Source organism: Muscardinus avellanarius (genome assembly GCF_963383645.1).
Source record: "Muscardinus avellanarius genome assembly, chromosome: 2".
NCBI lineage: Eukaryota > Metazoa > Chordata > Mammalia > Rodentia > Gliridae > Muscardinus > Muscardinus avellanarius.
The window spans coordinates 200,856,412-200,884,364 of NC_137787.1; the positions used below are offsets into that span (position 1 = coordinate 200,856,412).

Here is a 27,953-nt window from a genome sequence, read left to right on the forward strand (position 1 = left end):
GGACAGCCTGAGCAGGTAGCAAGTCTTGGCAACCTAGCGAGCTCCTTTTAAGAAGGAAAGAAGGAAGGAAAGAAGTGTGAGATACTTTCAAATTTAGAAAAGAAAGCAGGGCTGGAGGTGTAGCTCAGAGTGGAGTCCCCTGGGTTCAATCCCCTGTACCATCAAAAATAAAGGGGGCAGTGTTGTGCTGGAAAGCAGCACTTACAACTTAGATGGCTCATTTTCTTGTAACTTTTCCTTTGCTACACAAAGTGTTTCTTTTGAAACGTTTTGGGAGGGGGGTTAGGACAGAAATCCTGGGCAAGGCTCTGCCAGTTTTCTTCCAACTGTATCTCAGGCATAACCAGGATGACAGAAGATGGGGTGATGACAGTGAGGAGCTTAGAGATTAAGAAGTGACTGAGGCGCTGGGCAGGTTGCAGGCCATTTCTTTACACGTGGAGAAATGCAGAATAATTTTTGTTTACAGGTTTTTCCTTCATTATGTCTTGAATTCTGATCTGACTGTTGCAGCCAGTCGGGTGTGTGCGTGTCGTTCATTCATGTGGATGTGGTACATTAGCTGCTAGGGTTTCCTCACCCAGTGCAGTGTTAGGTGATGAAGCCTCTGCGGCGCTCCAGGGGCGCACTGTAACCAGACTGAGCAGAGGCTGCCTTGCTGGGACAGAGCCTCGCCTGGGAAAGCATAACACTTGGAGCATGTTTACCGGCTTTGTATTTCAGGACCTGCAGTTAGGGACCTATGACTCCATTTGTTTAAGTGGTGTGTTATTAGGGTCAACCCAGGTAATCATGTAGTCTCAGGGATATTATCAACTACATTATTATGTGATACAGCAGTAAACTTTGATTAGCTGTGTAGATGAAAAATAACTTCTCATTACTTAGTTATTCCCACATTTGAGAGTAGTGTAGGTTTTTTTAGTTATAAGATTTGAAAAGTTGCTGAGTGTGGTGGCACACACTTGTAATCCCTATACTTGAGAGGCTGACATGAGGATCACAGGTTCGAAGCCAGCCTCAGCAACTAAGTGAGGCTCTCAGTGAAACCTTGTTTCCAAATAAAATGTAAAAGAGGTCTGGGGTATAGGCTGAAGATAGAAGGCCCCAGGTTCCATGCCCAGTATGCCCCCCCCCAAAAAAAAAATTTGAAAAGTTGACAGAAAGGATGGATCGTAGCATTATTATAAATATATAGATATTAGAGTTTATTTTATTTCCAAGCTACTCCAAAGTCCAGATTGTAGTTATGGATTGAAAGTGGTACTTGGTTTGTGCTCCTGCCAATTTTCCTGGCATAATCCTCTGTCCAGGTGGGATCCACTGTTCATGAAGATTAGAGGTGACAGTTGACTGAACAAAGGGAATCTTGCCATCCAGTGCTGCCATCATTGCTGGAAAGGAGAATGAATATTTCAGATGAAACTGTTGTCATGGTTGCCGAGAAGGCTTACGAGAGGCTGCCTGATGCAGGCCGAGCATAACTATTTTCCTAGTTGACTTCTGGAGCAGGTGTGTTTGACCTACTAGGGAAGGTCAGCCTGATTTCATTGACCTTCTCACGAGTTTGGCCTACCAGGTAATACTGAAATTACCTGCCGGCGTTAGAGTTTTTGTCCATTTAACTGTCCCTAGAAGAGTGGGGGCCATCAGGGTCCTGGTGGCTCAGTTCTTTTCTCACCCCCACTCTTGGAAATATTTGGTTAGTTTTTAGTCTCTGAGATCAGTAAAAAATGAAATGCAGACCATTTCATTTTCATGAATCCAGCTTCTTGCTCTTAAAAAGATGCATATATTTTAAAAATTGACAAATTATGTTTATAGGGTACAGTGTGATGTCATAGGTGAATACATGTGGAATAATCTAAGTGAAGCCAGTCAGCATATCTGTTGGTTATATACTTATGTCTATGATTTGGCAGTTTTGACCTGTGTAATACATTTTTGACTGTAGTCACCTCTTTCTCTGTCCATCCTCCACCCGTCTCTGGTAACTATCATTGCACTGCTGTGCAGTGATATCTATTATATAATTTTTTTAGATTCAGCATACAAATGAGTCATGCATTACTTGTTTTTCTGTGTTTGGCTTAGTTTGTGTAGCATGATGTCCTCCAGATTCACCTGTGTTGTTGCAAATGATAGGATTTCCCTCTTGGAGATTCAGCAGTATTCCATAATGTGCCATACCATATTTTTTTCTCTGTCCGTTAATGGGTACATAGGTTATTTATTGATGGATACTTAACCACATCTTGGCTGTTGTGAATAATTCTACAACGTGTAGGAGAGGGCAAATGCTTCTTAAACACGTTGATTTCATTTCCTTTGGCTGTACACCTGGTAGTGGGATTGATGGATCATATGGTAATTTTATTTTAGGGATTTGAGGAACCTCCGTACTGATCTCTATAAAGCTGACCTAGTTTACACATGCACCAACAGTGTGCAAGGTTTTCCTTTTCTGTACATTCTTGTCAGAACTCACCTTTTGTCTCTTTGATGATAGACAGGTCTCACAGGTGTGAGGTTATACTTCACTGTGACTTTACTTTCATGATTAGTGATGTTGAACTTTTTTTTCATTCATCTGTTGGCTCTTTATATGTTCTTTGAGAAATGTTCACCTGAGTCTTGCTAATTTTTTTTTACAATTTTTTTTTTTTTTTTTTTTGGTGATACCGGGGTTCCTTGAAGCCCTTCTACCTCCGGGCTACACTCCCAGACCTATTTTTATATTTTTATTTGGAAACAGGGTCTCTTAAGCCAGCATGGCTGGCTTCGAAACTGCGCCATCTTCCTGTCTCCGCCTCCCAAGCGCGGGAATTACAAGTGTGTGCCACCACGCCCAGCTTGCTAATTTTTTAAATTGGGCTTTCTGGACATTGAGTTATTTCAGAGTATTTTGGATATTAGCACCCTATCACATGTGGTTTGCAGGTTTTACCCCCAGTCAGTTGGTTGCCTGTATACTCTGTTGGTTGTCTGTCCACTGAGTTGGTTGTCTACTCGGTTATGCATCCATTCTGTTGGTTGTCTGTGCACTTGGTTGTCTGTGCATTGTGGGTGGTCTGTGCACTCAGTTGTCTGTGTCCTGTTGGTTGTCTGTGGATTCTCTTAATTGTCTACACTGTTGGTTGTCTGCACTCTGTTGCTTGTCTGCATTCTGTTGGCTGTCTCAGCACTGTTGGTTGTCTGTGCACTCTGTTGTCTACACTGTTGGTTGTCTGCATTCTCTTGGTTGTGCACTGTTGGTTGTTTGTGTACTGTTGGTTGTGTGCACTCGGTTGTGCTGTTAGTTGTCTGTGTACTCCGTTGTCTGTGCACTCAGTTGTCTGCACTCTGTTGGTTGTCTGTGCACTCTGTTGTCTGTGCTGTTGGTTGTCTGTCCACTGATTTGGTTTTCTACTTGGTTGTGCTTCCACTCTGTTGGTTGTCTGTGCACTGTTGGTTGTGCGCTCAGTTGCCTGTGCACTGTTGGTTGTCTGTGCATTCTGTTAGTTGTCTGTACTGTAGGTTGTCTGCACTGTTGTTTGTCAGTACACTATTGGTTGTGCACTCAGTTGTCTGTGCACTGTTGGTTGTCTACGCTGTTGGTTGTCTGTCCACTCAGTTGGTTGTCTATCTACTGTGGCCATTGCTCCAGTTGCTGTGCAGAAGTTGGCATCTGATTTGCCTTTGGTGTTTGTGCTTTTGAGGTCTTAGCTGAGAAGTCACTGCCCAGACCCAGGTCATGAGCCTTCCCCTTTGTTTTCTTCTAGTAGTTTCTCGTTAGCTTCAGGACTTAGGTTTGGGTCTTTAATTCATTTTGAGTGGGTTTTTGTATGTCACATGAATTAAGGGCCAGTTTCATTCTGCATATGGGTATTGGGTTTTCCAACACCGTTCACTGAAGGTGCCGCCCTTTCCCTTTGTATGTTCTGAGCACTCTTGGAAAATCAGCTGAGCACAGTGTGTGGGTTTATTTCCAGGCGCCATTCTTTCCCATTTGCCTCTGTGTCTGTTCCCTGCCCATACTGTGTTTATCACGGTAGCTTTTGGGCATATTTTGAATCAGGTCGTTTAAACCTGCCTGCAGTTTGTGCCCTTTGCTCAACATCACTTTGGCTATTTGGGGGTCTTTTTATGGTTTTGTATGAATTTTAAGTTTTTTCCCCCTATTTCTGTGAAGAATGCCATTGGAATTTTGATAGGTATTGCATTGAATCTGTAGATGGCTTTGGGTAGTATAGACTTTTGAACAATTTTTTCACTCCGTGAACACAGGGTATCTTTTCATTGATTTCTTTTGTCATCAGTCTTTCATTGTTTTGTAGTTGCTAGTATGTAAGATTTATCACCTTCTTGATCAAATCTACTTCTACTTATTTTTCTTTCTGATGCTGTTATAAACGAGGTTGTCTTTGTTTTCTCAGTTGTTGTTAGTATAAAGATAAGCTACTGAAATTCGTATGTTAGTTTTGTAACCCGTACCTTTTCTCACTTTATCAGTTCCACCCTTTCTTTTTTCGTTTGCAAGTGGGGTCTTTGGGTTTCTGTAGAAGATCCTGTCTTTAGCAAGGGAGGCGTTGCTCTCTGCTGGGATGCCCCTTTTCTTTTCCTTGCTGGATTGCTCTGGCTGGTGTCCCCACTGTGATGTTGAATGCAGTGATAAGTGTGTGTGTGTCCTTGTCTTGTTCCTAGCTTAGAGGAAAACCGTTGTCTTCTGCTTCACTGAGTAGCCTGGAATTTGACAAGAATTCAGTTTTTTCTGTTTCTAATGATGCCATAAGGTAAGCTCTTAAGTGAGGTGATTCTGTTTAGAAAGTAAACTCTTATGTGAGGTGATTCTGTTTAGAATTATATGTGTCTTGATAATTAAAGTTTTTTTTTTCCTGAAGAGTTAGACTTATGGGTAGAAGTAGCCAGGCTCTTCTTCTCCGACTGTCCCTAAGGGTGTTCTGTCTAGAAGCCTCTCTTTGCCAGTGTAGCAGGGCAGAGCCCTTTCTGGGCTATGCTGCAGTGCTGGGGAGTGAGATGCCCATGCCGACTCAGTGACCCAGATCTGTCTGTACAATCGTCCAGCTTCCCTCTGGCCCTGTTCCAGTTAGCAGTTATGCTTTGTGTTTCAACTTGTAACACTTCTGAAGCTTTTGGAAGTGACTCTCAGGGATATTGTGAGTTAGCCACCACATCCCTTGTTCTATAGGTTAAGGAGCACTGCTAACCACCTTAGGTCTGAGCATTAGCTGCCCTGGGATTACCACACAGGGCTCATGCCTGAGCCCCACCTTTAGAGGCCATGGGTTCGGCAGCTTGGGGGAGTGGAGCTCAGACGTGGCAGCCTTCCCAGCTGAGTTAAGCGAAGCCTGGTGGGGCTGTGGAGCCGTGCCCAGCTGGCCGGCATTACTGGGCCAGGGAGAGGCTGCAGGTGTGGGCCTGAGGGTAGCGCGTCCCCACTGTGTTGGAGTGGCCTTGCCCTCCGGTGGCCCTGCATGGAGAGGAGGGTCATGAAGGTTTGGAATGGAGCAGCAAGCACGCTCTCTTCACCTGTGTTCTGGGCTGTCAAGTCATGTGTGCTGACGGCCATCGGCGCCAGAAGTGGCCGATTCATGAAGGGAAAGAAAGTCTTGGTCATTTGAGCTTCGAGAGCCAGCATTCTCCTTCTGACTTTTACACTCTGAGATTGTTTTGCTACTGCTTCAACTGCAGGGGTTTCCCCCCTTTTTTCTCCTTGAATTAGTGGCAGACTCACTCATGCCGAAAAGATTTAAATCTTTGTCAACTTTGATATTTCTGTTTAATTTTTACCAAGTTTGTATCTTTTGGCGAGGACTCATTATTAGACCTTTTAGCCTTTGTCACCATCTAGAGCAGTGAACAGCTTTACGGAGTAATTTTTTCACAGAGAACTGAGTCGATCACTTCCCATGAGCTGTGTATTTGTAGGAAGAAGCAAGCTCGGGGTGGTGCTGTGGGTGCTGACTGCTTAGCGCAGACTCCTCCTGACTAGCAGTTGCAGTTTTGGTCTCCAGCAAACTCACCTGCTGTAGACATTCAGCATCGCTCGGCTTGTAGTTGCCCAGGAACAGCAGGTGTCTGCTTCTGTGCAGTCACAGCGCTGAGCTCCTGCACTGCGGCCCTGCCTGCCAGGGGCGTGGGCTGCCTGTGAGATGGGAGTGGCCATGTGCCTCTGTCTGTCCTAAGACGAGCTCCTTGCAGGTTCAAGCGGCTAAGTGGAAGTTACCCATTATTAGAATCACCATCATTCTTTTTTGTTTGAACCACTTTTTTAATTTTGTTTTTAAGATTTTACCCACTAATCCATATTTATTATAAAATTAGGAAGTAGAGGAATGTAAGAAAAATGAAAAATTGAATACCACTACCATCTAGAGAGAACCAGTGTTCATCCCAGAATAACACACACATACACGCACTGGAGGATGAATTAACCTGGAGGCTGCTTACGTGAGGCTTACATGGAACTTGTTGACGTAGGCTTTAAAATTAATTGTAATACAAATGAGTAGGTCTGTTGTCTGTTCTAGGCTGAGATGCCCCACCCAGGTGCTCTCTCTGTCCTGGATCCAACAGGTGTGTGGCTAAGCTGTGGACTTCGCTTTGAAGGCTGAGGAAGTGCTGAAGGTGTGTGTGAAGCCGTGCACCACTCTTTCTTTAAGTCGTGTAACTTTTCACTGTTACTGTGGTAGGCGTGGAAGGACTGGTTCTGAAGCAGAATGTACAGCTGCTTTATTGAATAAGCTCTTGTTAGACTGCTCATGCCGTTGCTAGAACTTCCCCTTTAGTTAAGGGAATTGAGTAAAATTAAGTGATTAAAAGGTCATTTGGAAGAAATGAGTAGCTCTTCTCTGGATATTTTGTAGTTACTTATAAGCAAAAACAGTCTCTACTTAGACAATACAGTTGAGTTTTAATTTCATGTGGAAAAGTGTCCAGTACAAGAATACACTCCTCCAATTCTCTCTCAGTGTCTTGCCAAACTTTTTTTTCCCCCTTTTTGTATTTTTCGTATTGGGTAACCTACAGGCCACGCTCCCAGCCCCTTAATTTTTTTTTTTTTTTAATTTGCAACATAGTCTTCTTAAGTTGCTGAAGCTGGCCTTAAACCTGTGATCCTCTTGTGTCAGCCTCCAGCTGCCAGGATTACGGACGTCCACTCTGCTTCTGTGTAGACAGCTAGGCTTCCCTCATTGCCTTAGGTCTCTGGGATGTCTGGTTGCGCAGTTCATTGCTATCCAGTAGAAATGTAATGAGGCTGGGCATGGTGTGCACATGACTGCGAGCCAGCACAGCAGAGTGTCAGGTTGGAAGTCAGCCTTCGCATCTTAGTGAGACCTTGTTCAAAGTAAAAAAAAGGACTTGAAGGCTCAGAAAAAAAAAAGGAAGAAAAATGAATCAAACATGCACTTTTACATTTTGTAGTACCTGTGTTAACAGAGTAAAAAAGGAACATGAAGCTATTTTTAATAATGCATTCTATTTAACATAAAGTCATGATTTCAGTGTGTATGATGTATATATTAATGAGAAATTTTACTCCTTCACATCAAGTTCTTAGAGTCGGAAGTATGTTCGGTGCTGTTACAGCGTGTCTCAGTTTTTTTTAGCTGCATTCGAGGTGCTGGACAGCCCGTGGTGCTCAGCCTGGGCGTGTGCGCACGTGTGTGTAATGGAGCATCTGATGAGCCATCTTGGCAGAGAAGGAGCTGCCCAGGTGAGGCGCTGTGTGTGCTGGTAGTTTGGTCTTCAGAGCCCTGCAGGAAAGGGTCGTCCCTATTCTACAGATGAGGAGATTGGCAGCCAGGTTGGAGTCCTGGTTCAGCACTTGGTAGCATGATCCTCGGGCCTTGTTTCCTCTTACTGGTAGGACAGTGCACATGAGAGGGCTGGGAGGAATGGCAGCGCTGCAGAGCTGTGCCAGGGTTTGTCGAGGTGATGTCTTGGCGCTCAGTGTAGTCGGCTGTCCTCTGTGCTGAGTGTCTTAGTGCTTAAGTGTGCCAGCCAGGAGGGGTGAGGTGCGAGCCAGTAGGGATAGACTGCTAGAGCCGGGCATGGGTGAGAAGAGGGAATTGTGCTTCTCCAGGGCAAGAACCGAATGCCAGGGGACCCCAGCTGGGGCTGCGTTGGAAGTGACGGAGCCTTGCGCTCCAGGAGGGTGGCAGAGGATGGCTGGCGTGCCAGCCTGCTGAGGTGCATCGGGGCCCGGGCTGTAGGCTGGAGGCCGGCTGTTGGGAGGGTGGAAGGAGTCCAGGAACATGAGCCTGGACTGGACTGGGGAGAGCTTGACACCGGTGAGGTGCTGCAGGGGTCTGATGTCCCCGTGGAAGAGAACATTGGGTGAAATCATGGAGATGTGTGGGGAGAAGCAGGCACTGGCCCTGCGCTCTCCCCACGCTGGGGCCAGCCTCTGCGCTCTGGCTGGTTCACTTCCAGGTCCCCTGTATACAGAGCATTTGTTCATGCCCCAGTACTTTGGTCCCAGGTCTCTGCTTGCCCTGTAGAGGCCAAGGGGGAAGTGGGTTTATTCAAGTTGTGGCGTGGGGGATTGGAACGAGGACCTTGTGCGTGCTGAGCACACGGTGTACCTCGGGACCGCACTCCACGCCCTTTGCTGGAACTAGTACCTCGTCTGCGTGTAATGAGTGTGGCGAGGAGTACGCCGTGCCAAGTGGAAGCCTCTGCTCACGCTGCCTGTGTGCGGTAACAGGTAGTTTCTGCTCTGAGAGCTGGAGTGCCGTGCGGCCTCCCGCGTGTGCTCGGTCACTGGCACCCTTGACCTGGCGCACGGCGGCCCTGGCTCTCAGGCCAGATCTTCTCTTTGTTGGGCCTGTGCCTGCCTCCTCTCCTCTTACTGTGGACCACCTTGTGGGATGGCCATGTGGCCTCTGGCCCAGCATCCTGCCAGCTTCCGCCTGTCATGACGTGTCATGTTCCTGCCCAGCGATGACCTCGGGAGGCTGCTCTCAGGTGGGACCCTGGTGGCACGCACGGCCTCTCGGCCACTCCTGCACCCTTGGGGTGTTGGGTCCAGTTGCGTGGGGTTACTTGAGATACCCCTAAATAGTTTTATTGGTTTATTTCTCAGTATGTGGCCCGTACTCTGCACTAGTTTCGATAACTTCATGGATTCACTTAAATTGCCAGCTCTTGGGAGGTGGGTGTCATTTAGCTAGAGCTAGATACTGAGAGGTCAGGAGCCACTGCCACAGGGCTGGTGGGTGTGGCCCGGCTGCAGTGGGTGCCCTCCCGCCTGCACCTGGAGTCCGTCTGCACAGAGTCCGCTCTCAGCCCGCCCAGGCCCCTCCGTGCCACCGCGCCTGTCCTGGGGGCTGCGCTCCGCCTCTGCCGGCCGCGGGTCACTGCCTGTGCGCCTCCCCTTCTCCCTACTCGGGGCTCCTGCAGGGCGGTCGGTGCCTCTCACTAGGAGGTGCGAAGTCTATGCTTGTTGCACTGGCAGGAGTGCCTGGCCACAGAGCCCGTCCAACAGCCTGGGGTGCCCGTGGGGGTGGGGTGCCCTCCAGGACAGAGGCGAGGGGCTCCGGAGCGCCACAGCTGCGTTCTCTGTGGTTTCCTTTCTCTCCCCTGCCCCGTATGCCTTTGTTCTTCTTTCTCCCACTACTGAGCCTTCTGTCTTCTCCTCTCAGGCCCTCCTTGCTCAAGTGAACCAAGTAAGCAGGCTTTCACCTCTGCCCGATGGCCTGCGTGAACCCGGGCTGTGCAGCAGGTGGGTGCCGCGGCCACTGCCAGCAGGGGCCGTTCGCGAGGACAGGCAGCTGTTCTGTGGTTGCTGCCAGTTACCCAGTGTAGCCTGGCTGGTGCCACTTCGGCTGCCCCGAGTTCATGTCCCAGTGCTGGCTTATCCCTGGAGCGTGGTGGAGGTGCCCAGGGTCCCAGAGACGCAGACATTGTGGAGTTTTGGAGTTAGAGAGGACTCAGGCTGCTCAGAAACTGGACGTGGCAGGTTTCTCTAGCTCTGGGGTAAGAGACTCTGAGGGGTCCCCAGAGGCCAGTGGAGGACAGAGTGCGCGTTCCACGGAGCACCCCCCCCCCCGAGTCTGCATTTGGGGTGATGCGTCAGGAAAATGTCCAGAGCTTTGTCAGCCTTGACCGGGTCAGAGTGTTCCCTGCGTCCCACTGTGCGTCCCTGGGAGAGTCTGCCAAGGTGGTGCGTCCATCTTGAAGAAGCCTGTGCATGAGTTTCCATCACTGTCCTTTTGCCCCCCACCCTGCAAGGGGCCGGCTGAGTTCATGCCGCATATGTGGAGGGATGCGCTGTCACTGGCCAGAGGGCTTCTGCGTGCATCTGGCTCCCTGAAGAGGAGGGCTGGGCTCCCCAGAGCTGTGCAGTGAACCTCAGGTCCACAGTTCACTGCACAGTGGTCACCAGAGGTGATGCCCCGCTTTGCTGCCCATCTGGACAGGCCCCACTGAGCACAGGTGTCTGGGAACACGGCCGGCAAGGCCTCTCCTAGCTGCAGAATCCCGCAGGCCCCTAGCGGGCACAGGGCTCCCCACGGGAACCATTGCCCTGAATATGGTGGCTACTGTGCGTTTTCAACTTGCTACTGAGCGAGGACAGCCAGTGCTGGCCAAGTGGGAGGAAAAGCTGCACTGACAGCATGATTTTATTTTCCTGTAAATCCACGGAAAGTGGACCCACAGCAGCGACTGAGGTGGGAGCGAGCAGGTCACACAGGCCACGGCCCTGCCGCCTCCTGCTCCTCTGCAGTTTCCCACCCTCCCTCCCCCTCCCTTTTTCTTACTTTTCCTTTTCTCCTTTCTCCCTCACTCCACCCTCCCTCCCTCCCCCTTTCAATCTTTTCTTCTCTCCCTTCCTTCCCCCTTCCTTTCTTGCCACACCTCCGTCCTTTTTATTTTTTGTTTTAAAACAGGGTCTTGCCAGGCGTGGTGGGCACACTTGTAATCCCCGCGCTTGGGAGGCAGAGACAGGAGGATCGCGCAGGTTCGAAGCCAGCCACGCGCGCTGGCTTAGGAGACCCTGTTTCCAAATATAAAATGTAAAAAGAGGTCTGGGAGTGTAGCCCGGAGGTAGAAGGGCTTCCAGGAACCCCAGTACCACCAAAAAAAAAAAAAAAATAATAATAAAAAAAAATAAAAAAACAGGGTCTTGCTGAGTTGCTGAGGATGGTCTCGAACCTGCGATCCCATCTAAGCCTCCCAAGAACTGTGATAACAGGCGTGTGCCACCATGCATGGCTCTTGTTTTTCTTTTTGTGGGCCTGGCACGCTGTGTTCTGCCTCGGAGCCAACCCTCAGACGTTCCCACGCCTCATGAGTCTAGTAAAACAGGTTCACTTGATTATCTTCCGGTCATCACCTTTCTATTTTCATTTGAAAACGCGGAGGAGGGGCGACTCCTTTGCTCTTGGCAGTACTTGCCGGGAACACTCTGGCTCTGAGCTCCTGTGTCCCGGGCTGGCCAGGGGTGGCTCCCAGTGGGTAGGCAAAGCGGAGCCCAAGTGCTCTGGGCTCTGTTCAGATGTAAAGGCTATGCCTGATGTGCCTCAGAAAGCACCCTTCCTACCCAGAAGGGTCACTTCTTTCCAGCTTTATATTAGTGTGTTTTGGGTGCTTTCTCTGCAGCTTAAAGAAGCCAACTGCCCCTTCAGTGTCTGTGGCCATTCGCGCTTCTCCACTTCACTCTGAGGGAAGGGTGTACTTACTCGTGCTCTGTTGAAAAGACTTAAGGGTCCGGTGGGGGTACCGCCTAGTGTTGAGAGTGTAGGAGCTTTGCAGAGGTCCTTGCTGGCCAGCTAGGGGAGCCTCCTGGATTTCCCGGCCTGCAGAAGAACAAGCAGGAAGCCCTGGTGCTGAGAGTGGTCACCAGACGGTGACCTCGCCAGCCTCCTCGCTGCCACTGCTGAGGGCTGTGCAGGGCACTGTGGGGCAGCACAGAGGCCCAGGGCAGTCCCTGGAAGGGATGCCGGCCTGCTGAAGCCTTTCTAGGAAAGGCCTCTGCATGGCGAGCGGAGGCTCGAGCCTCGGACTCCGTTCCTGGTGTGTGCGCGCGCGCGTGCGTGTGTGTTTTTAAGTTGAAGACTAGCAGAAGGGCTGGAGCCTAGTGTGGCGAGTGCCTGGTGCCTCTCCTAGCCCGCCGCTAGTGTTCTCTGTGTCCACGCTAACCATTTAAGCCACGTTAGAGTCCTCAGGATACTAGCCTCTGAATACTTGAGCATGTATCCTAAAATAATAACACTTTTAGGTAGCCTTGGTGTGATCGCCACACCCAAGACCCTGAAGTGTGTTTTACCACTATTTCATTTGCAGATTTGCAGCCACGTGAGGTCTCCAGGGATCTGAGTGACCAGGCCTGGCTTTTCCTTCTTTCCCTTGATGTGGGAGCCGGTGAAGAGTGTGCTCTGCATTTGGGTGTCGCTTGCCTTGGCGTATCTCTTTAGTTTCTTGTATCGTAGAACAGTCCCTCCACCTTTTTGTTAGTCGCTTTTTTTTTTTTTTTTTTGGTGGTACTGGGGATGGAACCCTTCTTCTACCTCTGGGATACACTCCCAGACCTACTTTATATTTTATTTGGAAACAGGTTCTCTTAAGCCAGCTGAGGCTGGCTTCGAACCTGCGCGATCCTCCTGTCTCCGCTTCCCAAAACGCAGGGATTACAAGCGTGCGCCACCACGCCCCGTTGTTAGTCACTTTTGACTTTTAATTTTTGAAGAATACAGGCTGTATCTTGTGGTACCCTACAGTCTTAACCATGATTTGATTTGGGTTAATCGTTTGTGCAAGGGTGCTGCGTAGAGGATGCTTGTACCTCCTGTCATGTGGCACCAGTGTTACCTCCCTCGATGGAAGGTGGTGCCGAGTGGGTCTCTGTTGTGCAGTGCTGTTTCCTTCCTAATGAGTAAGGAATCCATGCTGATGCTTAATGACCACGCCTGCCGGGCCCCACCTTTCAGCTGATGCCTCCAGCACCACTGACAGACCTGGGCTGAGTTCTGTAGCTTTTGTGGTTGCCAGACGGCCCTCATGCCTTGCATGGTCCGGCCGTGGCCGTGGAGGGACGTTGGAGGTGCAGCTGGCATCACTGTGGCATGGGGGAGGAACTGTGTGTCTGCTTCCCAGGCCATTTGTGCGTGTGGCCTGCCAATGCCAAGCTGTGTGTTACTTTAACAGCTTCTCATTTCAACAGAAGTCAGTCTCTGACTCAGGTTGAAGTTGTTGCCTAATTTTATCCATGTAGACTTCAGGTGTGTAGACAAATGTTGATTGTTGTAGATGGAGCAGATATAGACAGGATGCTGTCCGCTTTACAGTGAGGAGAGATGCTGGGCTTTGGAAGAGGCAGACGTGTTCGACGGCTGCGCAGCCTGCCGCGGCAGCTCAGCGGCAACGGGCCTGCTCCTCGGTACCAGGTCTGCAAAGGGGCGGGGTCGTGAGGGCAGAGCTGGTGCCTGGCATGCCAGGAGAGGCTATGTGCTCGCTTGCCGGAGTTGGGTTTGCAGTGCTCCCAAAACTTAAGTGTGGAATTACAGGTCAGCTCTAACAGGAACAGCAGTCGTGCACTTGGTGAGAGGTGGTAGACATCTGGGCAGTTTAATCTTTTCAGAGATCAACTATGCAATGTAGTTATGTGTATTGAATTTGCGCTTGCGTGTGTGTGTGTGGGGTGGGGGGGAGACTGGGGCTGAACCCTGGGCACTCTTCAGTGAGCTATACCCCCAGCCCTTTTTATTTATTTTTATTAGGAGACTGGACCTAAGTTACTGAGGCTGAACCTCAAACATGCAATCCTCCTGTCTCAACCTCCCAGGTACTGGGTTATAGGTGTGCATCACCCCATCTGACTGCATATACAGTTTTTAATGAGCGAGTCTATACAGAGGCTATAAATAAACTGCGCAGCATGTACCTTCAAGCTTTAGGATGTAAACTGCAGAGCGTTGGTTTTCAGCTCACCCTGCCATTGGGTGTGGCACGTGACTTCGCCAGCTGTAGGCTGTGCTCCCTGGGATGCGGCAGCGAGGCACTGCCAGCTCCGGGCCGAGTGAAGCGCCTTCCGTGGGTTTGCTCATGTCGTCTCTTGACCTAGTGTGAGTTTATGAGCAGTCCACAGTGCAGCAGTTTTACGGACTGTGTGGACTGGCTGTAGTGTAGAATGCATCTTTTTTGGGTCAGATCAGATGGAGAGGTCAGAGGTTAGAAGGAGGAGGGCTAGGCAGCTTTGCCGATGGGGTGGGGGTCCTGTGTAGTAAGAGCTTGCAGTGTTCTCAACTTCAAAGTTTATATCCCTTTGTGAGGAGGAGACCCGGGAGCCTCCCTCCCCGTTGGGCAGCCGGTTCCTAGAATCTTCGTGTAGCACCACCCTGCGCGGGAGGGTTTCCGACAGCACGCGAGCATCCCTAGGCAGAGGCAGAAGAGCCGAGACCAGAATATATGGCTGCGGTGTTTCTGCGTAGGATGTTCAAGAGCCAGGAGCGATGCCGTGGTGAGCACTGTCTGAGGGAGCAGCCAGTGGTGATTTGAGAGGAGTGTCTGAGCACTGTCACCGGGGCCTGTGACTGCTCCTGGGGCCAGTGGCAGGGCCTGGGTGAGGAGAGGATGGTGCACACGGAGGCGGCATGAAGGAGGCCCCGGACGGGCGCTGCGGGCTGCCAGCTTGGTTTGCTGAGCTGAGCCACAGATGGTCCTGGTTTGCTGAGGTGAAATACGAGTGGGGGAGGTCAGGGGACCAGGACTGCCACTGCGTGCTGGGTCCTCGCCCTGGGGTGTGTAAGTGGGCCGGCCAGCAGTAGGCTGTGGAGCTCCCACGGCAGGCTGTTGCAGGCGGAAGCGCGGCGGGCTGCTGTGTGGCCCATGGGCCCCAGGCTGCCCAGGCAGGACCGGCCGGGTTCTGCCGCCTAACGCCATCCTGAAGCCGGAGCCCAGAGCGGCGGAGGACTGGCCTGCGCTCTGCAGCTTCTGAGACCTGTCCGGGAGGCTGGACATTGGGAGAATTGTTGCTCTCCTACCTTAGCAAGTTTTAAGAATGGAGAAAGGGAAGAGCTCTTAGTGCCATTCCAACCTGAGAGGAGCGTTGGCCCCAGCAGCAGGAGGAAGAGGAGCTCTGGGGCCCCGAGTACTGATGCGGGTGGCAGTGGGCATGGAAGGGCATGGCCAGTGCAGCTGCACATGTACCCAAGCATTTTTTAAAGTAATTTTCTTTCTTTTTTTTTTAGTTAAAGAGAAGGTGGGCCAGTGCTAGTGGCTTAGACACTCTGGAGGTGGATTGAAAGCCAGTGTGTAGTCCGGAGTGAGGAGGGTGGGCTGCCAGCCGGCACCTTTGTCCTGTGTCCCCGCGCTCAACGCCAGCAGGCTTTGCCGAAGGGCTTCAGAGCCATCCAGGGCATGTGTGCGAGCTTAGCAACCACGTGGGGAGAGCAGCAGAGGCAGTCCTGTGGCGTTCAGACAGCTACTCGCACTTGATTGTTTTTTAAAAACCTGCCCCTTCTCATGGCTTGGCTTTCTTGAAGTGGAGCCTGTTTTGATGGCATTGCCCCCAGGCATCCTCTCCAGCGCCACCTACTGGTCTGTCTTCTGCATCTCCTGAGCTTCCTTGGACTTTCCCTGTCACAGGTGAGCCCCAGGAGTTTATAGTGATTGTCCTTCCTCATTCTGTCATGGTACTGTGAGATTGCTGGGGCTTGTGGATTTGAACCCACAGCACCTCCCCTCCCACCGCTTCCCTCTGCCCCACCTCTCTATACAATGTTGACTAATTGTATGTTTTTGTGACTCTGAAGTTTCGAGGTATTATGTTATCATTTGAAATGATATACCAGAAACCTGTATTTCTTGACTTGCCATCTTTTGCTTTCTTCTCCTGAAGGCTGAGGAGCTCCCTGACTCTTCCTGGGCCTGGGGTAGTGCTGCGGGGCAGGGCGGTGTCTGCTCTCCTCACCTGGCTGGCCCTTTGGTGTTCAGCTGGGGGCAGGGCGGCTCCTTCCCTGGGCCTTGGGCTGCGGAGGGCAGCTTTCGTTGGGCTGCGTTTTTGTCCCTGGTGTTTCTGCACGCTGGCTTCTTCAGCACCCGGTCAGGAGTGTTTGAGGCAGAGAGAGGACCCAGAAACCCCATTGCTGTGTTGCTCTTGGCGAAGCCCTTAACTGGCCTACTTCTACTCCCTAGTACTCCAGGGCCCACGTGGCACCTGGGCGTGGGCCGCACCCTGCTTGGTGGGAAACGGAGATGCAGAAGCGCCTTGGTGCTGCTCCTGGTTGTGAAGAAAGGACCCTGGGTGGCTTTTGTGGCCGAAGCCGCTGTAGATATGACTGGTGTCGTGGCTGGCTGGGGGAGGCTGGTCGGGGTCACTGTGGGGGTCTGACCAGCAGCAGGCAGGGAGATCTGGGGGTATCGGAGGGTTCTCCAGGAGCAGAGCTGAGGGATAAGAGTTCCTCCACACGTCTCCCATCTCCCGTCTCCCGCAGTGCATCCAGGCTCGGTGAAGAGCCCCAAGCCCATCTCAGGTCCTAGCCCTTCAGAGCAGCACCTGCTCATTCCTTCCTGGGCTTGGAAACGCCCCCGCGCCCAGTCTGTGCCAGATGCTGACGGCTCCCTGAGGCCTTACGGGGCTGCTCAGACCCCCCAACCCTGCAGCAGAGGTCTTTACAGTTGTTGAAGCCTTCATCTCTCACCCGGTCTCTCTGTGAGCAGGATGGAGGTAAACGTGTGCTTGCAGGCAGCCGTCTTGATCATTTCTCTGTGCTTGAGTTGTTTTACCTTCTGGTTACGCTCTCGCCTTTCCGTCTCTGCCGTTTGATCGGCACCGTTAGGTGTGGTGCCTCTGCCAGTCCCAGTGCCCTCGGTGCTCAGGCTCCTTGGCAGGCCTGCGCTCCCAGCCTTGAAGGTGGGTGGCGTTTGACCCACGAGGCCATGTGGGATGCCCGAGGACCCTTGGGGCCCCAATGCCCCAGGCGCCTGTGGCTTGTCATGCTGTCTTTTGGGAGTCCGCTTTCCCTCTGTCAGGTAAAATTGGCACGCAGCCTGAACTGCCGTGAGCGCAGTGTATCTGTGCGTGCACGCATGCGCCCATGCGATGGCCCTCAGCAGGTGAGTATTTCCCTGCCCGGGCTTGCTGGCGGCCATTGCCTGACTGCCTTTGGTGACTGGCTTGCCTCTTCCCATCACAGCTCCAGTTTCTCCCTCTGCTGTCATCCCTTCCCGGAAACCGCCACAAGTGTTTGGTCTTTTGTGAGGGTATATTCTCTGTCTTAGTGTTTGGGGTTGATGCGGTGGAATCCACAAAACTGAACAAGATTTGGTTCTTATGTGAAGCTTAAGTAAATTGTTTGGGGCACTTTGGGTGAAAGCGCTCAGATTGGCGGAGCCCTTCATCAGTGTTTAATCTTGTCCTTGGGAAGTGAGCGTGGGTAGAACTTAGTACAAAATTTACAGATGCCAAAAAGGCGAAAATTCTTGCTGGATTTCTGCTCTTTACACATCCCCGCCAATATGGACCATTTGCATTAAGTTGAAATAGCACTGCTTATTTAAGATGCAGTTTTACTCATTCTTGTTCTGAAATCACAAATTCCATTTGACAGTGTGATAGGACACAATTATATTTTTAAACTTTGCAAGCCACACTCTAGAATGCTGCCAAAAGTAACGATATTTTTATGTTAAAAATTGACTCCTCCTGAAGCCTTTGGGGAAGCTGAGCTCACGTGGCCTTCTGATGGTAAGGCTTTGGGTGAGCTGGGAAGCTCCTGGGCCAGTCTCCCCACTCAGGCCTCTCTCCTGGGGGTGTTGCCTCTTGGGCGTGCTGGGCCAGGGCCCTAACTAACAGCACTGTCTGCTCTTAGGTCAGTGCTGCCAGGTGGGCCGCAGTGTGGGCGGGGCCGGCGTCTGGGTGGCCTCCAGGGCTGTGGTGAGAACTTGGGGCTCTGGCGTGCGCGAAGGCAGCTGATGGGGCAGGTGCCCGCCAGCGAGTGCCTGGGTCGGAGCCCTTGGCCTGCTTTTGTCTAGCGCTCCTGTGGGGGCCTCAGGGTCTCTGCGTGCCGGGTGGGGTCCTGTCCAGGCTTGCCGCGCTGTGCGTGAGGCTCAGCATCTTGTGCAGCCCTCCCTGTTCTGTCTCGACAGCCAGGGGATCAGCTCGCTGCCGGGGGGAGGGGGGGCAGAAGTGCAAGATTCGGGGGACCTGGGAGAGGTTGCCAAGGCTGGTGCCTGGGGCTGCCGGGGTTCTTGCTGCTCTGAGGGAGACCGGCCGAAGCTGTGGCCACACTCGGGAGGCGAGGGAAGAGGCCGCCGGCAGCAGTCTGTGTTGAGTTTGGTGCTCGCCCTCTTGACTCGCTCCCATGTGAACCGTGAGCCCTTCTTGCCCGAATTGTGTTCCTTCGCTGTGGGGCCTCCCTCGCATGACAGTTGCCACGACCTCTCTGGTGATGGAAGTGGACTTCCTTCAGATGGAAGGTATGTCTGCCTCTCCGTACTGCTGTGGGCGTGAGCCCAGGTGAGGACTCACGGTGCTGGGCTGTACGCGGGAGCCTGCAGGTCTCACTGCGACCTCGGTGTCCTCTTGTCACCTGTGACCCTGCCCATCTGTCAAGTTGTCTGTGCTCTGCAGAACGGCTCTATCTGACCCGCTGGTGAGAAGGCGCAGTGGCTGGGTCTGAAGGGAACAGCTGGGGGGCAAGTGTAGTGTGGGGGGTGGGTCCTCGAGTGCCCCTCCCTCGAGCTCTCCCGCTCCGTGGCTGCACTGGTGACTCTGCAGGCCAGTGGGACATGGCGGCTGGGCAGCTGAGCCCCGCACTCCTGGAGTCACGGGCTGAGCTCTGCTCATTCACTGAGTGAGTGTGAGTGCTTGTGCGCATGCGTGCGTGCCGCCTGCTCACCGAGGCTGTGTGAGGCCAGCAGCGTGGAGCTGTCCTGTTAGGTTCCCAGCCAGCCCAGACACCTCTGGGCTCCCCAGTAGGGCCCGAACTGCATTTGCTCAGTGCAGCTGCTCACGGCGTTGAAAACAGACTAGAGATGTTTATTGTCTGCAGAGGTTTAGATTCAGTTGTTTGTAGCAATGCTGGGCTAATCCAGATGCGTGCCCGCCTGCATCACCTAGGCTGTGTGAAGCCCGCAGTGTGGTGGAGCTCTCTCCTTAGGGCACATCTGTGGCCTGTTGGGAGCGGTCCCCCCTGGCTGCTCTTGCCCCTCCTCTGCCTGCCTCCTGCCTCCTCTGCAGGTTGTCCGTAGACCCAGGCAACTGCAGGCGTCTTCCCTGAAGGGCTGGACTCCTTCAGGGCCAGCTTCAGACCTGTGCCTGTCTATTTTCTTGAAAATTTCTGTGAGATAGTAGCCATTAGCAGTCATGTAATTTAAATCTAGGATTTGGAAAGGAGGAAATACCTTTCACTAGGGAATGATCTGTGGTTAGAGTAGTTTGTATTCTAAATGGTCCACTTATCACTTAGAGAGTGTGTGTGTCTGTCTTTGTGGAGACAGTCCCTCTTCAAGATTCTTGCAGGTTGGTGATGACCTTGTGAGGATGGCGCCATGTCTGTGAGCAGTGCCCACCACCCCGTGCCTGGCAGCACCAGAGGCTTGCTGTGCCTGCGTGTGCTGCACGCAGCCATCACTCCCTCTGCTTCAGGGCCTACATGCCAAGACCAGGCCGAGCAGCTCCATTTTGGGCTTTACCATTCTCGTTCAAAAGGGTGGGATGGGGAGGCTGGCGGGACCCTGAAGGTGTGTGCTGAGAGCCAGTGTGCACACCTTTGCTGCTCACAGCTGGTGTCTGTCTTTGTGCCTGCCTGGTCAGAGCAGGTGAGGTGGCCCACAGCCTGTGGGGTGCAGACTTCTCCAGAGCGGCAGGGGGTAAGCGAGCAGCATCTGCCTGTTGCAGTGGGCGGGGCTGGAGGAACGCAGAGAGCTGGGAACCTGCGTCGAGTGTGAAAGTTCTGGTTGGTCAGTATCAGCTCCTAGGACGTGTGCTGTGGGAGCCTCTGTATTTACAACTCTGTTCTCCTTGGTTGAGGCACTTCTGGCTAGGTAAGGTCATCCTCTGTCTGGCCAGAGGTTTAGCATCTGCCCACAGGCAGCTCAGCCTTGGCTGTTGTGTGCATGTGCACGGTCCCGCAATGGCATCAGCCTGCCAGGTGGACGTTGGTGACCCTTGACATCTCATCTTCCTCCGTGTGTCTGGAGTTCATCAGGAACTAAACTTGGTGTTAAACTGATTATTACCGCTAACCATGATGTAAGGACTGTGCTCGGATCTTTGAGGATCAGTGAGACCACTGAGCTGGAGGACTCTGGCCTCCCTGTGTTTGTCTTTATCCCCAAAACGTAACTTCTCTTTAACCTCATTTGGAGCACACTATGTATTTTAACTTGTATAATTATGACATCCCACCCCTAAATACTTCAGAGCACATAGTTTCCAAACTGAGCCTGCTCTCCGACACAGCAGGCTGGTAAGTCATGCCTAACGGTTTTAGGAATGGTCCCTCAGCATCATTCAGTATCAGTCTGTGTTCAGTTGGCCTGTGTCACCCCTGTCCTTGTAGATGGTTTGTCCAAACAGGGTCCAGCCCAGAGCTGCTCATGCATCTGGTGGTCAAGTTCTTCGAGCCTCTGTCCATCTGGAATAGTCTTGTCCCTGGCACATAGTCTGCGGACCAGACCAGTGCTCGGCTTTTCATAGGTGCCCAGTTGCCGCTTGTTCAGATGTGAGAAGGGGAACGTGGGTGAGCTTTTCTGCTTGATTCAGGGTAGGGCTTTCTTTTTCTTCTTCTTTTTTTTTAATGGTACCGGGGATGGAACCCAGGGGCATTCTACCTCTGAGCTACACCCCCAGCCCTATTTTTATTCTTTATCTTGAAACAGGCTCTCACTAGGTTCCTGAGGCCCTCACTAAGTAGCCAAGGCTGGCTGTGAACCATGGCCTCCCAAGTACTAGGACTGCAAGCGTGCGCCACTATGCCTGGCTTCCCTTTGGTTTTATGTTGTTGTGTTGTTTTTTTTTTTTGTTTTTTTTTTTTTTGGTGGTACTGGGGTTCCTGGAAGCCCTTCTACCTCCGGGCTACACTCCCAGACCTATTTTTACATTTTTATATGGAAACAGGGTCTCCTGAGCCAGCGTGTGTGGCTGGCTTCGAACCTGCGCGATCCTCCTGTCTCTGCCTCCCAAGCACGGGATTTTACAAGCGTGCGCCACCACGCCCGGCTTCCCTTTGGTTTTAAATGTTAGCAATGCTCACAGAGGGATCAGGAGGTGCTGCTTTGGGCCGTCGTGGGGCCATTGTGATGCCGTGGTCTTCTGGGTCGAGCTCCAGCCCAGGCTCCCGGTGATGTCCTCCCGCTGGATTCTCATTCTCGTGCCCGCCTGCTGCAGGAATAGGTCCCGGGTGGCTTCCTGCTCTCGCCTCTTGCTTCAAGCCTGTGGACTCCAGCGCCTTCTAGCGTTTTTCTTCTCGTTCCAGTTGCTTCATATCTGTCCTGCATATTTCACAAGGGCCAGAGATTTTTCCTGAGTACCAGCTGTGTTCAGTCTCCAAGCAGCAGTTTCTGCAGAGCAGTCAGAAGACATGGAGTCTAGCTGCTGTGCTTTACAATCTTCACTCGTGAGGCGGGGTGGCCGTTTCCTCTTAGGCTTCACGCTCTCCTCTGAAATGAGAGCCAGACCGTCTGCTGTAACACGGGCGCTTCTTTCCTTCATTGTTCAGTGAAATGAAGGGCTTGCTTTTCTGGTGGTTTTCATGTTTTTTTTTTTTTTTTTGTAGTACTGGAGATTGAACCCAGGGACGTTCTGCCTTTGAACTATACCCCTAGCCCAATGTTTTTTGAAACAGAATCTTACAAAGTTGCAGAGGGCCTTGCTAAGGTGCTGAGGCTGGGTGTGAACCTGTAGTCCTCCTGTCTCAGCCTCCCAAGTACCAGGATTCTAGGTGCGTGTCACCCCTGTGGTACTGGGGATGGAACCCAGGGGCATTCTACCTCTGAGCTATACTCCCAGACCTACCTATCTTTTTTTCTTTTCTCTTTCTTTCTTTCTTTCTTTCTTTCTTTCTTTCTTTCTTTCTTTCTTTCTTTCTTTCTTTCTTTCTTTCTTTCTTTCTTTCTTGTGGTACTAGGGTTCCTGGAAGCCCTTCTACCTCCAGGCTACACTCTCAGACCTATTTTATATTTTTTATTTATTTGGAAACAGGGTCTCTTAAGCCAGCGAGGCTGACTACGGACCTGCGCGATCTTCCTGTCTCCGCCTCCCAAGCGGGGGATTACAAATGTGTGCCACTATGCCCGGCTTATTCTTTATTTTGAAACAAGGTCTCACTAAATTGCAGAGGGCCTCACTATGTAGCAGAGTCTGTCCTTGAAGCTGAGATCTTCCTGTCTCAGCCTCCCAGGTACTGGATTACAAGTGTGCGCCACCATGCCTGGCTCTGTTTCATGTTTTCCAGGTTTGAGGCCAGTCTCAGCAACTTGTCCTCAGCACCTTAGCGAAACTCTGTTTCAAAATAAAAAGTAAAAATAAGGCTGTGGAGGGGTGGTATAGTTCAGAGGTAGACTGCCCCTGGGTTCAATCCGAGTACCAGTCAACCAACCAGCCAGCAGAACAAGTTTTCCTTGGCAGCAGGACGCAATTACTGACAGGCCAGTTTTGGCAGCGACCTCAGGCGTGGCACCGCCCGCTCGGGATTCCACCTCTTCTCTTTGCCAGGGCCTCACGCTGCTTCCTGTCCTTGCCTGCGGCCCCTTTGTTGCCCACTGGTCTCCAGGCAGTGTGAGCCAGCCCAGCACTTCTTGTCAGGTTGACCTCAGACTGCGCTCCCTTCCTTCAGGACTCCGGCCCTCCCTGAAAGGAGGAAGGAGCTCAGAGAAGGGGCTTCGTGCCCCCCCCGAGAAGGCGGGTGCTTTTGTACCTATGCTGTGGCGCTTTGGTATCTGTTGACCTGCATCATACAGGGTGGTCCCCATGAGATTGCATGGTAAATATGGGACTCACAGTATACATCTCATAGCAGCTTTTGTGTGGAAATTGGGAGGCCAGTTTTATCTTGGGAACATTGCATTATTCTGTGCTGCATTCGATTCACTTAATGTAAGGTAACAATGAGTTTTGTAGTATACTTTTCCAAATGGGTACAGAGACTCCCAAACTTTGCCCACTTCAGAAAAAAATTACTTCGCACCCCTCTGTGAAGATGCAGTGACAAATTTGCATTCTTTCTTGTGTCACATTTGATTTCTGGGTTCCTTCTCAGGGATCCTACTGGATTGTCCTGGGACAGCTCGCAGTGACGTCCGGGAGCCTCTGGGCCTGCTTCCTCCCTGCTGCTCCTGTGCCCAGGCGTGGGGTCTGCTCGCTGTCCTTGGCTCCTCTTGGCTCTCCTTAGCTCTCCTTAGCTGGCAGTAGCCTGGCGGTAGGGCCGTCGGGGCGAGGAGGCCTGGGGGCTGGCCACTCGCCGTGGCTCTTGGGTGCGCACGTGGGCCAGCTTGCTGTTGTCCGGTGTTAATGCTCATGTGCACACTTGCACTGGTTTTCTCTGCAGAATCCTTTCTGTAGAAGTTAAATGAGACTTCCTCTTAGCCCCGAGAACACCCTTCTCTGTACTGAGACTTCTTTGTTTTTGCTTTTGTTGAACACATTCTTGCTTCAGGAAGCAGCCAGCCAGCTCCCTTGAGAGGAGCGCGCTGAGCATTGGCTGAGATGTGCCTCTGCTCGCCCCGGCTTCCCGTCCAGGAGTGTGGTGCACTCACTGGCTGCTGACGTCACGCCAGAGCCGTGGTGGCGGCGTCAGCCAGTCAGGCCCTGCCTGGTGTCCAGTGAGAGCGGGTCCCAGAATAACAGGAAACGCGGGCTCCTCACATCCTGCTGTTAGGGCTTCGCCACGATGAAGGTTGGTGGACCTTGATATCCCGATTTCTTCTGGCAGCGGGCGCGGCTTGGAATGTAGCCTGGAGCTGAGGGGAACGCACATCAGCCGCATCGGCTTCTTACCATGAAGGGAAATTATGTTTTGTGTGTAAGGAACAGGAGGCCTCTTCAGGTTAATACTTTGAGTTCTTTAAAGAGATGCAGCTTAGTCCCTGTCTGTCACTTAGAAAGGCAGATGGCGGTTAGCCCAGGGGAGCTTGTGCTTGAGCTGGGTTTTTCTTGACTCACGGATGTCAGTTGAACTGTCACCGTGGCTCTGTAGAATTTGTTTTGAGGGACTTCTTATAGGCAGATCTGTGAGGCGTCAGAAGTGGAATGCTTAGCTGTGTTCACGTCCTTGCTTGTTAGCTTTGCTGTTTCATTGGACTTGTTTCTCCTGAGCTTTGCACAATGAGCCTTATTTTTAGGCGCTTTCCAGCTGACTAGTGGCTTGATGCCTCTTTCTTGCATTCCAACTTCTTAGTCTGTTTTACTTATTTGTGTTTGAATAAACATATCTCATAATACTTTTTTAGTTATTCTTTTTAAAAAGCGTGAACAGAAGACCTTTCCCCGGCTGTGGTTTTGTGGTCAGGTTTGGCCTCGCCGTTCTTGGCGGCTCTCGGTGTGCCCTATGTAGAGTGCAGTGACCTGTGCCGTGGGCAGCTGGCGGGGTGGATGCACTTGCCTGTTCACTTCCAGCTAGCACACATTAGCCAGTGTGGGGAGAGGTGCGGTGGCCTGTGGATTCTATGCTCTGGAGTGGCACAGAGTCATCCACTGAGATGGATTCTGTGACAGGGTCTCCGGAGCCTGCCGGTTGCTCAGCATGGCTGTCTAGGCAGGGCTCCTGCAGGAAGATGAGTAAGACTTAGCCAGGAAGGAGGTGGGGTGGGGAGGCTGGCAGGGGGCAGGAGGCCGGAGTTCCCAGCAGGGTCTGCTGGGAGGCTCCCCAGGTAGGGGCTGGCCCAGGGGGACAGCAGAGGTGCCTGGCAGATCAAATTTGTTCTTTTTGCCTTAATGAGAGAAAGTATGTTAATGTGATACTCATTTGGTTTTTAAATATGCCTTTGTTACTTGCACCTCTGAAAGATACTTTTCCATAATTTTTCTAGGACAAAGTAGTAGATGATTTGACTTTTAGATCATTTTTGTGTGAGGTTGTTTGGTGATCAAGAGTGACATGTAATCTTCAGACAGTATTTGGAAAGCATTGTGTGTTTTAGCATATCTCTGTGTGTGTACACATGCACTCTTTCATCACACACACACACACACACACACACACACACACGCACACACACACACACACACATGGACTCTGGTGGTCTCTATCCAGGCTGTGCCTCGAGCTTTGGCTCTCCTGGCTCCAGGTGGGTGGTGCACATGTGTGTATGTGTACACGCACGCACGCACGCACGCACGCACGCACGCACGCACTCCACAGACTAGCTGTAAGCGATGGTTCGAAGTACCCCTCTCTAGGATGTGTCTACTCCCTGAGGATCTCTAGGCAGCCCTGACAGTCCCTGGTCATGGCCAGAGCCCTGCCCGGGCCCCTGCCCGCCCCACCCCTCCTGGTTTTCCTCCTTGGATTCTTGGTCCACCCCGCCCTCCTGCCAGCGGTTTCCCTGGGGGGATGTTGCCTTTGGGATCGGCTGTGTCTTGCCATGTGCGGCTTGCTTTGCCCGGTAGCCTCTGTGTGCCCTGGGGAGAGCGCTGCAAGCCACACAGGTGCCTGCAGCGGGGCCCAGGTGGAGGAGGCAGGCCGCTGGTCCTCCTCCAGGTGCAGCTCCTGAGGGGCCGCGCTCCTCCCCTGCGGGCCCCGCCTTTGCAGGTGTGCTTCCTCTTGAGATTCCAGGCAGGATGCCCACATGTATGCACCCTGCAGTACTGGGGGGCGTTGTCCTTCACCCAGTGTCAAACTCTGGACTAATTTTGCTTGTTTAATTTTTCCTTGCAGACATTTGATGCAAATGATTTGTATCAGGGGCAGAATTTTAACAAGGTCCTCAGTTCCTTAGTGACTCTAAATAAAGTAACGGCAGGTAAGACTCTCTTTTATTCCTTTGAGTGTGTGGGAAGGCGGAAGGGTGGAAGCTGTGGGTGTTCTCAGCGAGGCAGGACGGGCATTGCTGAGTGTAAGCAGCGGCATGCCCCTGTGCTGGGAGTCTGGGCTCCTCAGCACTGGGCTGCGGCTCCGGCGCGGAAGTCCTCCCTTGAGGGTTCGGTCCCAAGCCCTTCCCAGCCTGTGCTCGCTCTGGGCCCCATCTGGAAGCTGATTTCTGCCCAAGCCCTGTCTGCTGAGAGCCGGTCCTGTCTGCTGCAGGCCAAGGACTGGCCGGTGTGGAGCTCTGCCCCAGAGCAGGGCACCACTGTTGCCGAGCGGAACGCCTCTGAGGGCTGTGCAGGCGACAGCATCTAGAAGCAGATGGCCCAGGGCAGGGGTGTGAAGGTGGACGTGCATCCTGAACTGTCCCTTTGCTTAGGGATGTTTGCCAGCGAGCGTTTTGCCGTTTCATGCAGGAGATAAAGTAGACAGTGGAGTTGCCTTCTCAGTCCTGTCATTGTGAAACGGTAGCTGTAATGTGAACAACAGGTAACGAGGTGAAAACCAGTTACATAAAATTGTGGGTGACATAGAACGAGAAGTGCATGTGGATCGACTCGCCCGGAATGTGCTAAGAGAAACGCTCCGTGAGCACCTGCGGTGGCCGTCCCCATCTGGTCCTCTCAGGCATCCATCTGCAGCCTGCTTCCGCAGACACGCGTTGCCTGAGGAAGTTCCGGTTGGTGATGGGCCACATGTGTACACGACGGTGCACCACGTAGCTGGGTGTGCCGAGGGCTGCCCCGCCCAGACCTCCTGCTGGCACAGTCCTCAGAGTGCGTCCTGTCATCTGGTGACAGTGAAGTACCGCAGCTTGTGGAGTGAAGGCCTGGCCTCATAATTAGCATAGGCCTGTGGGGCAGCCAGGGCCGGGAATATCCCCGATCAATCTAAAGCTAACCTTCATTGGCCCTGGACACACTCTGCCGCATAGCAGTGGGGGCTGGCGAGTGCAGGCGGAGCTGGGGGTCTGTGGAGAGAAGCTGGGGCAGCTCCAGGCCACGTGTGGTCCTTCCTGTGGCCGCCAACCGTCCAGGCTCAGGCGCCGGGGCCTCCAGGTCGACGGTGGAGATGCCGTAGGCTGGGACCTGCAGCGCCTGGCCGTGGACCCCGCTGCTTGTGGAAGTGCTTCTCGTGTGTTCTTGATGTCACTGGAAAATATGCAGTCTTTCTCCTTTCAGGTCCTGCTTTGGAAGCTTGGAGATAAACTTGGTAACTTTTCAGCTTTTAAATAACGTCAGTGACTGTCTCAGACAAGATTTGCTTTTCTCTTTGTTGGTTCTTTGTTCTTAGTCTGTTTTGAAGCCAGGGTGATGGGATTGACCAGATCCTTGCAGATCTCCATTTGACTGCCTCCGCAGGAGGCAGAGTGCCCCAAGAGCCGCTCCGCTCTTGGGGAGATTCTGCCATTACTCTCCCTCTGTCCTGCCACTTAAAGAAAACTGACTTGTTGAAGGCACTGAGATGAATACTTGCTTTTTGCTTTTTCTTTTAGGTACTGAGAATTGAACCTGGGTGCATTCTACCTGAGATCTACCCCTAGCCTTAATTTTTTATTTTTTATTCTGCTGAGCACCTCACTGAGTTGCTAAGGCTGGCCTTAATTCTAAGAGCCTCTTGTCTCAGCCTCCCAACTGCTGGGGTTACAGGTGTGTGCCACTGTGCCTGGCGAATGTCTGCCTTTTAGTTAGACAGAGTTGGTGGTGGGTGCCTTGGTTATAGTGAGAATTTCCTGAAGGCCAGGGCTGGTCAGCAGCATAGGGCTAGGGTGGGTAGGCCTCATGGACAGAATCGTCAGGCAAGGCCTTTGCTGGTCCTGTGCTTGGGGTGGTGAAGGCCTGTGCCCTCGTGTCCAGTGCTCTGTGGACATCACTTCTGGCTAGGTTCGGGGCTTCAGAGAAGTGACTGGCCAGGTTGTGTGAGAACGGTGGCCCAGACCCTTGGCTCACAGGGACACCGGGCCTCTCTGCAGTCCTGCCCAGC

General features: G+C 52.2%; 1 protein-coding gene across 4 annotated transcripts in view; it reads left to right on the forward strand.

Moving 5' to 3' along the window:
• The window catches only part of ARHGEF7 (Rho guanine nucleotide exchange factor 7), a gene marked incomplete at both ends in the record, with an annotated part of 127,663 nt that overhangs the window by 38,140 nt on the left and 61,570 nt on the right, over nt 1-27,953 (forward strand). For 3 of the 4 annotated variants that reach the window (XM_080689762.1, XM_080689763.1, XM_080689764.1), the window contains one exon: nt 25,824-25,908. The exons of the other annotated variant lie outside the window; for it this stretch is intronic. In XM_080689762.1, coding sequence (XP_080545888.1) covers nt 25,824-25,908 — 85 coding nt within the window. The remainder of the gene's footprint in view (nt 1-25,823; nt 25,909-27,953) is intronic. 4 annotated transcript variants of the gene reach the window in all.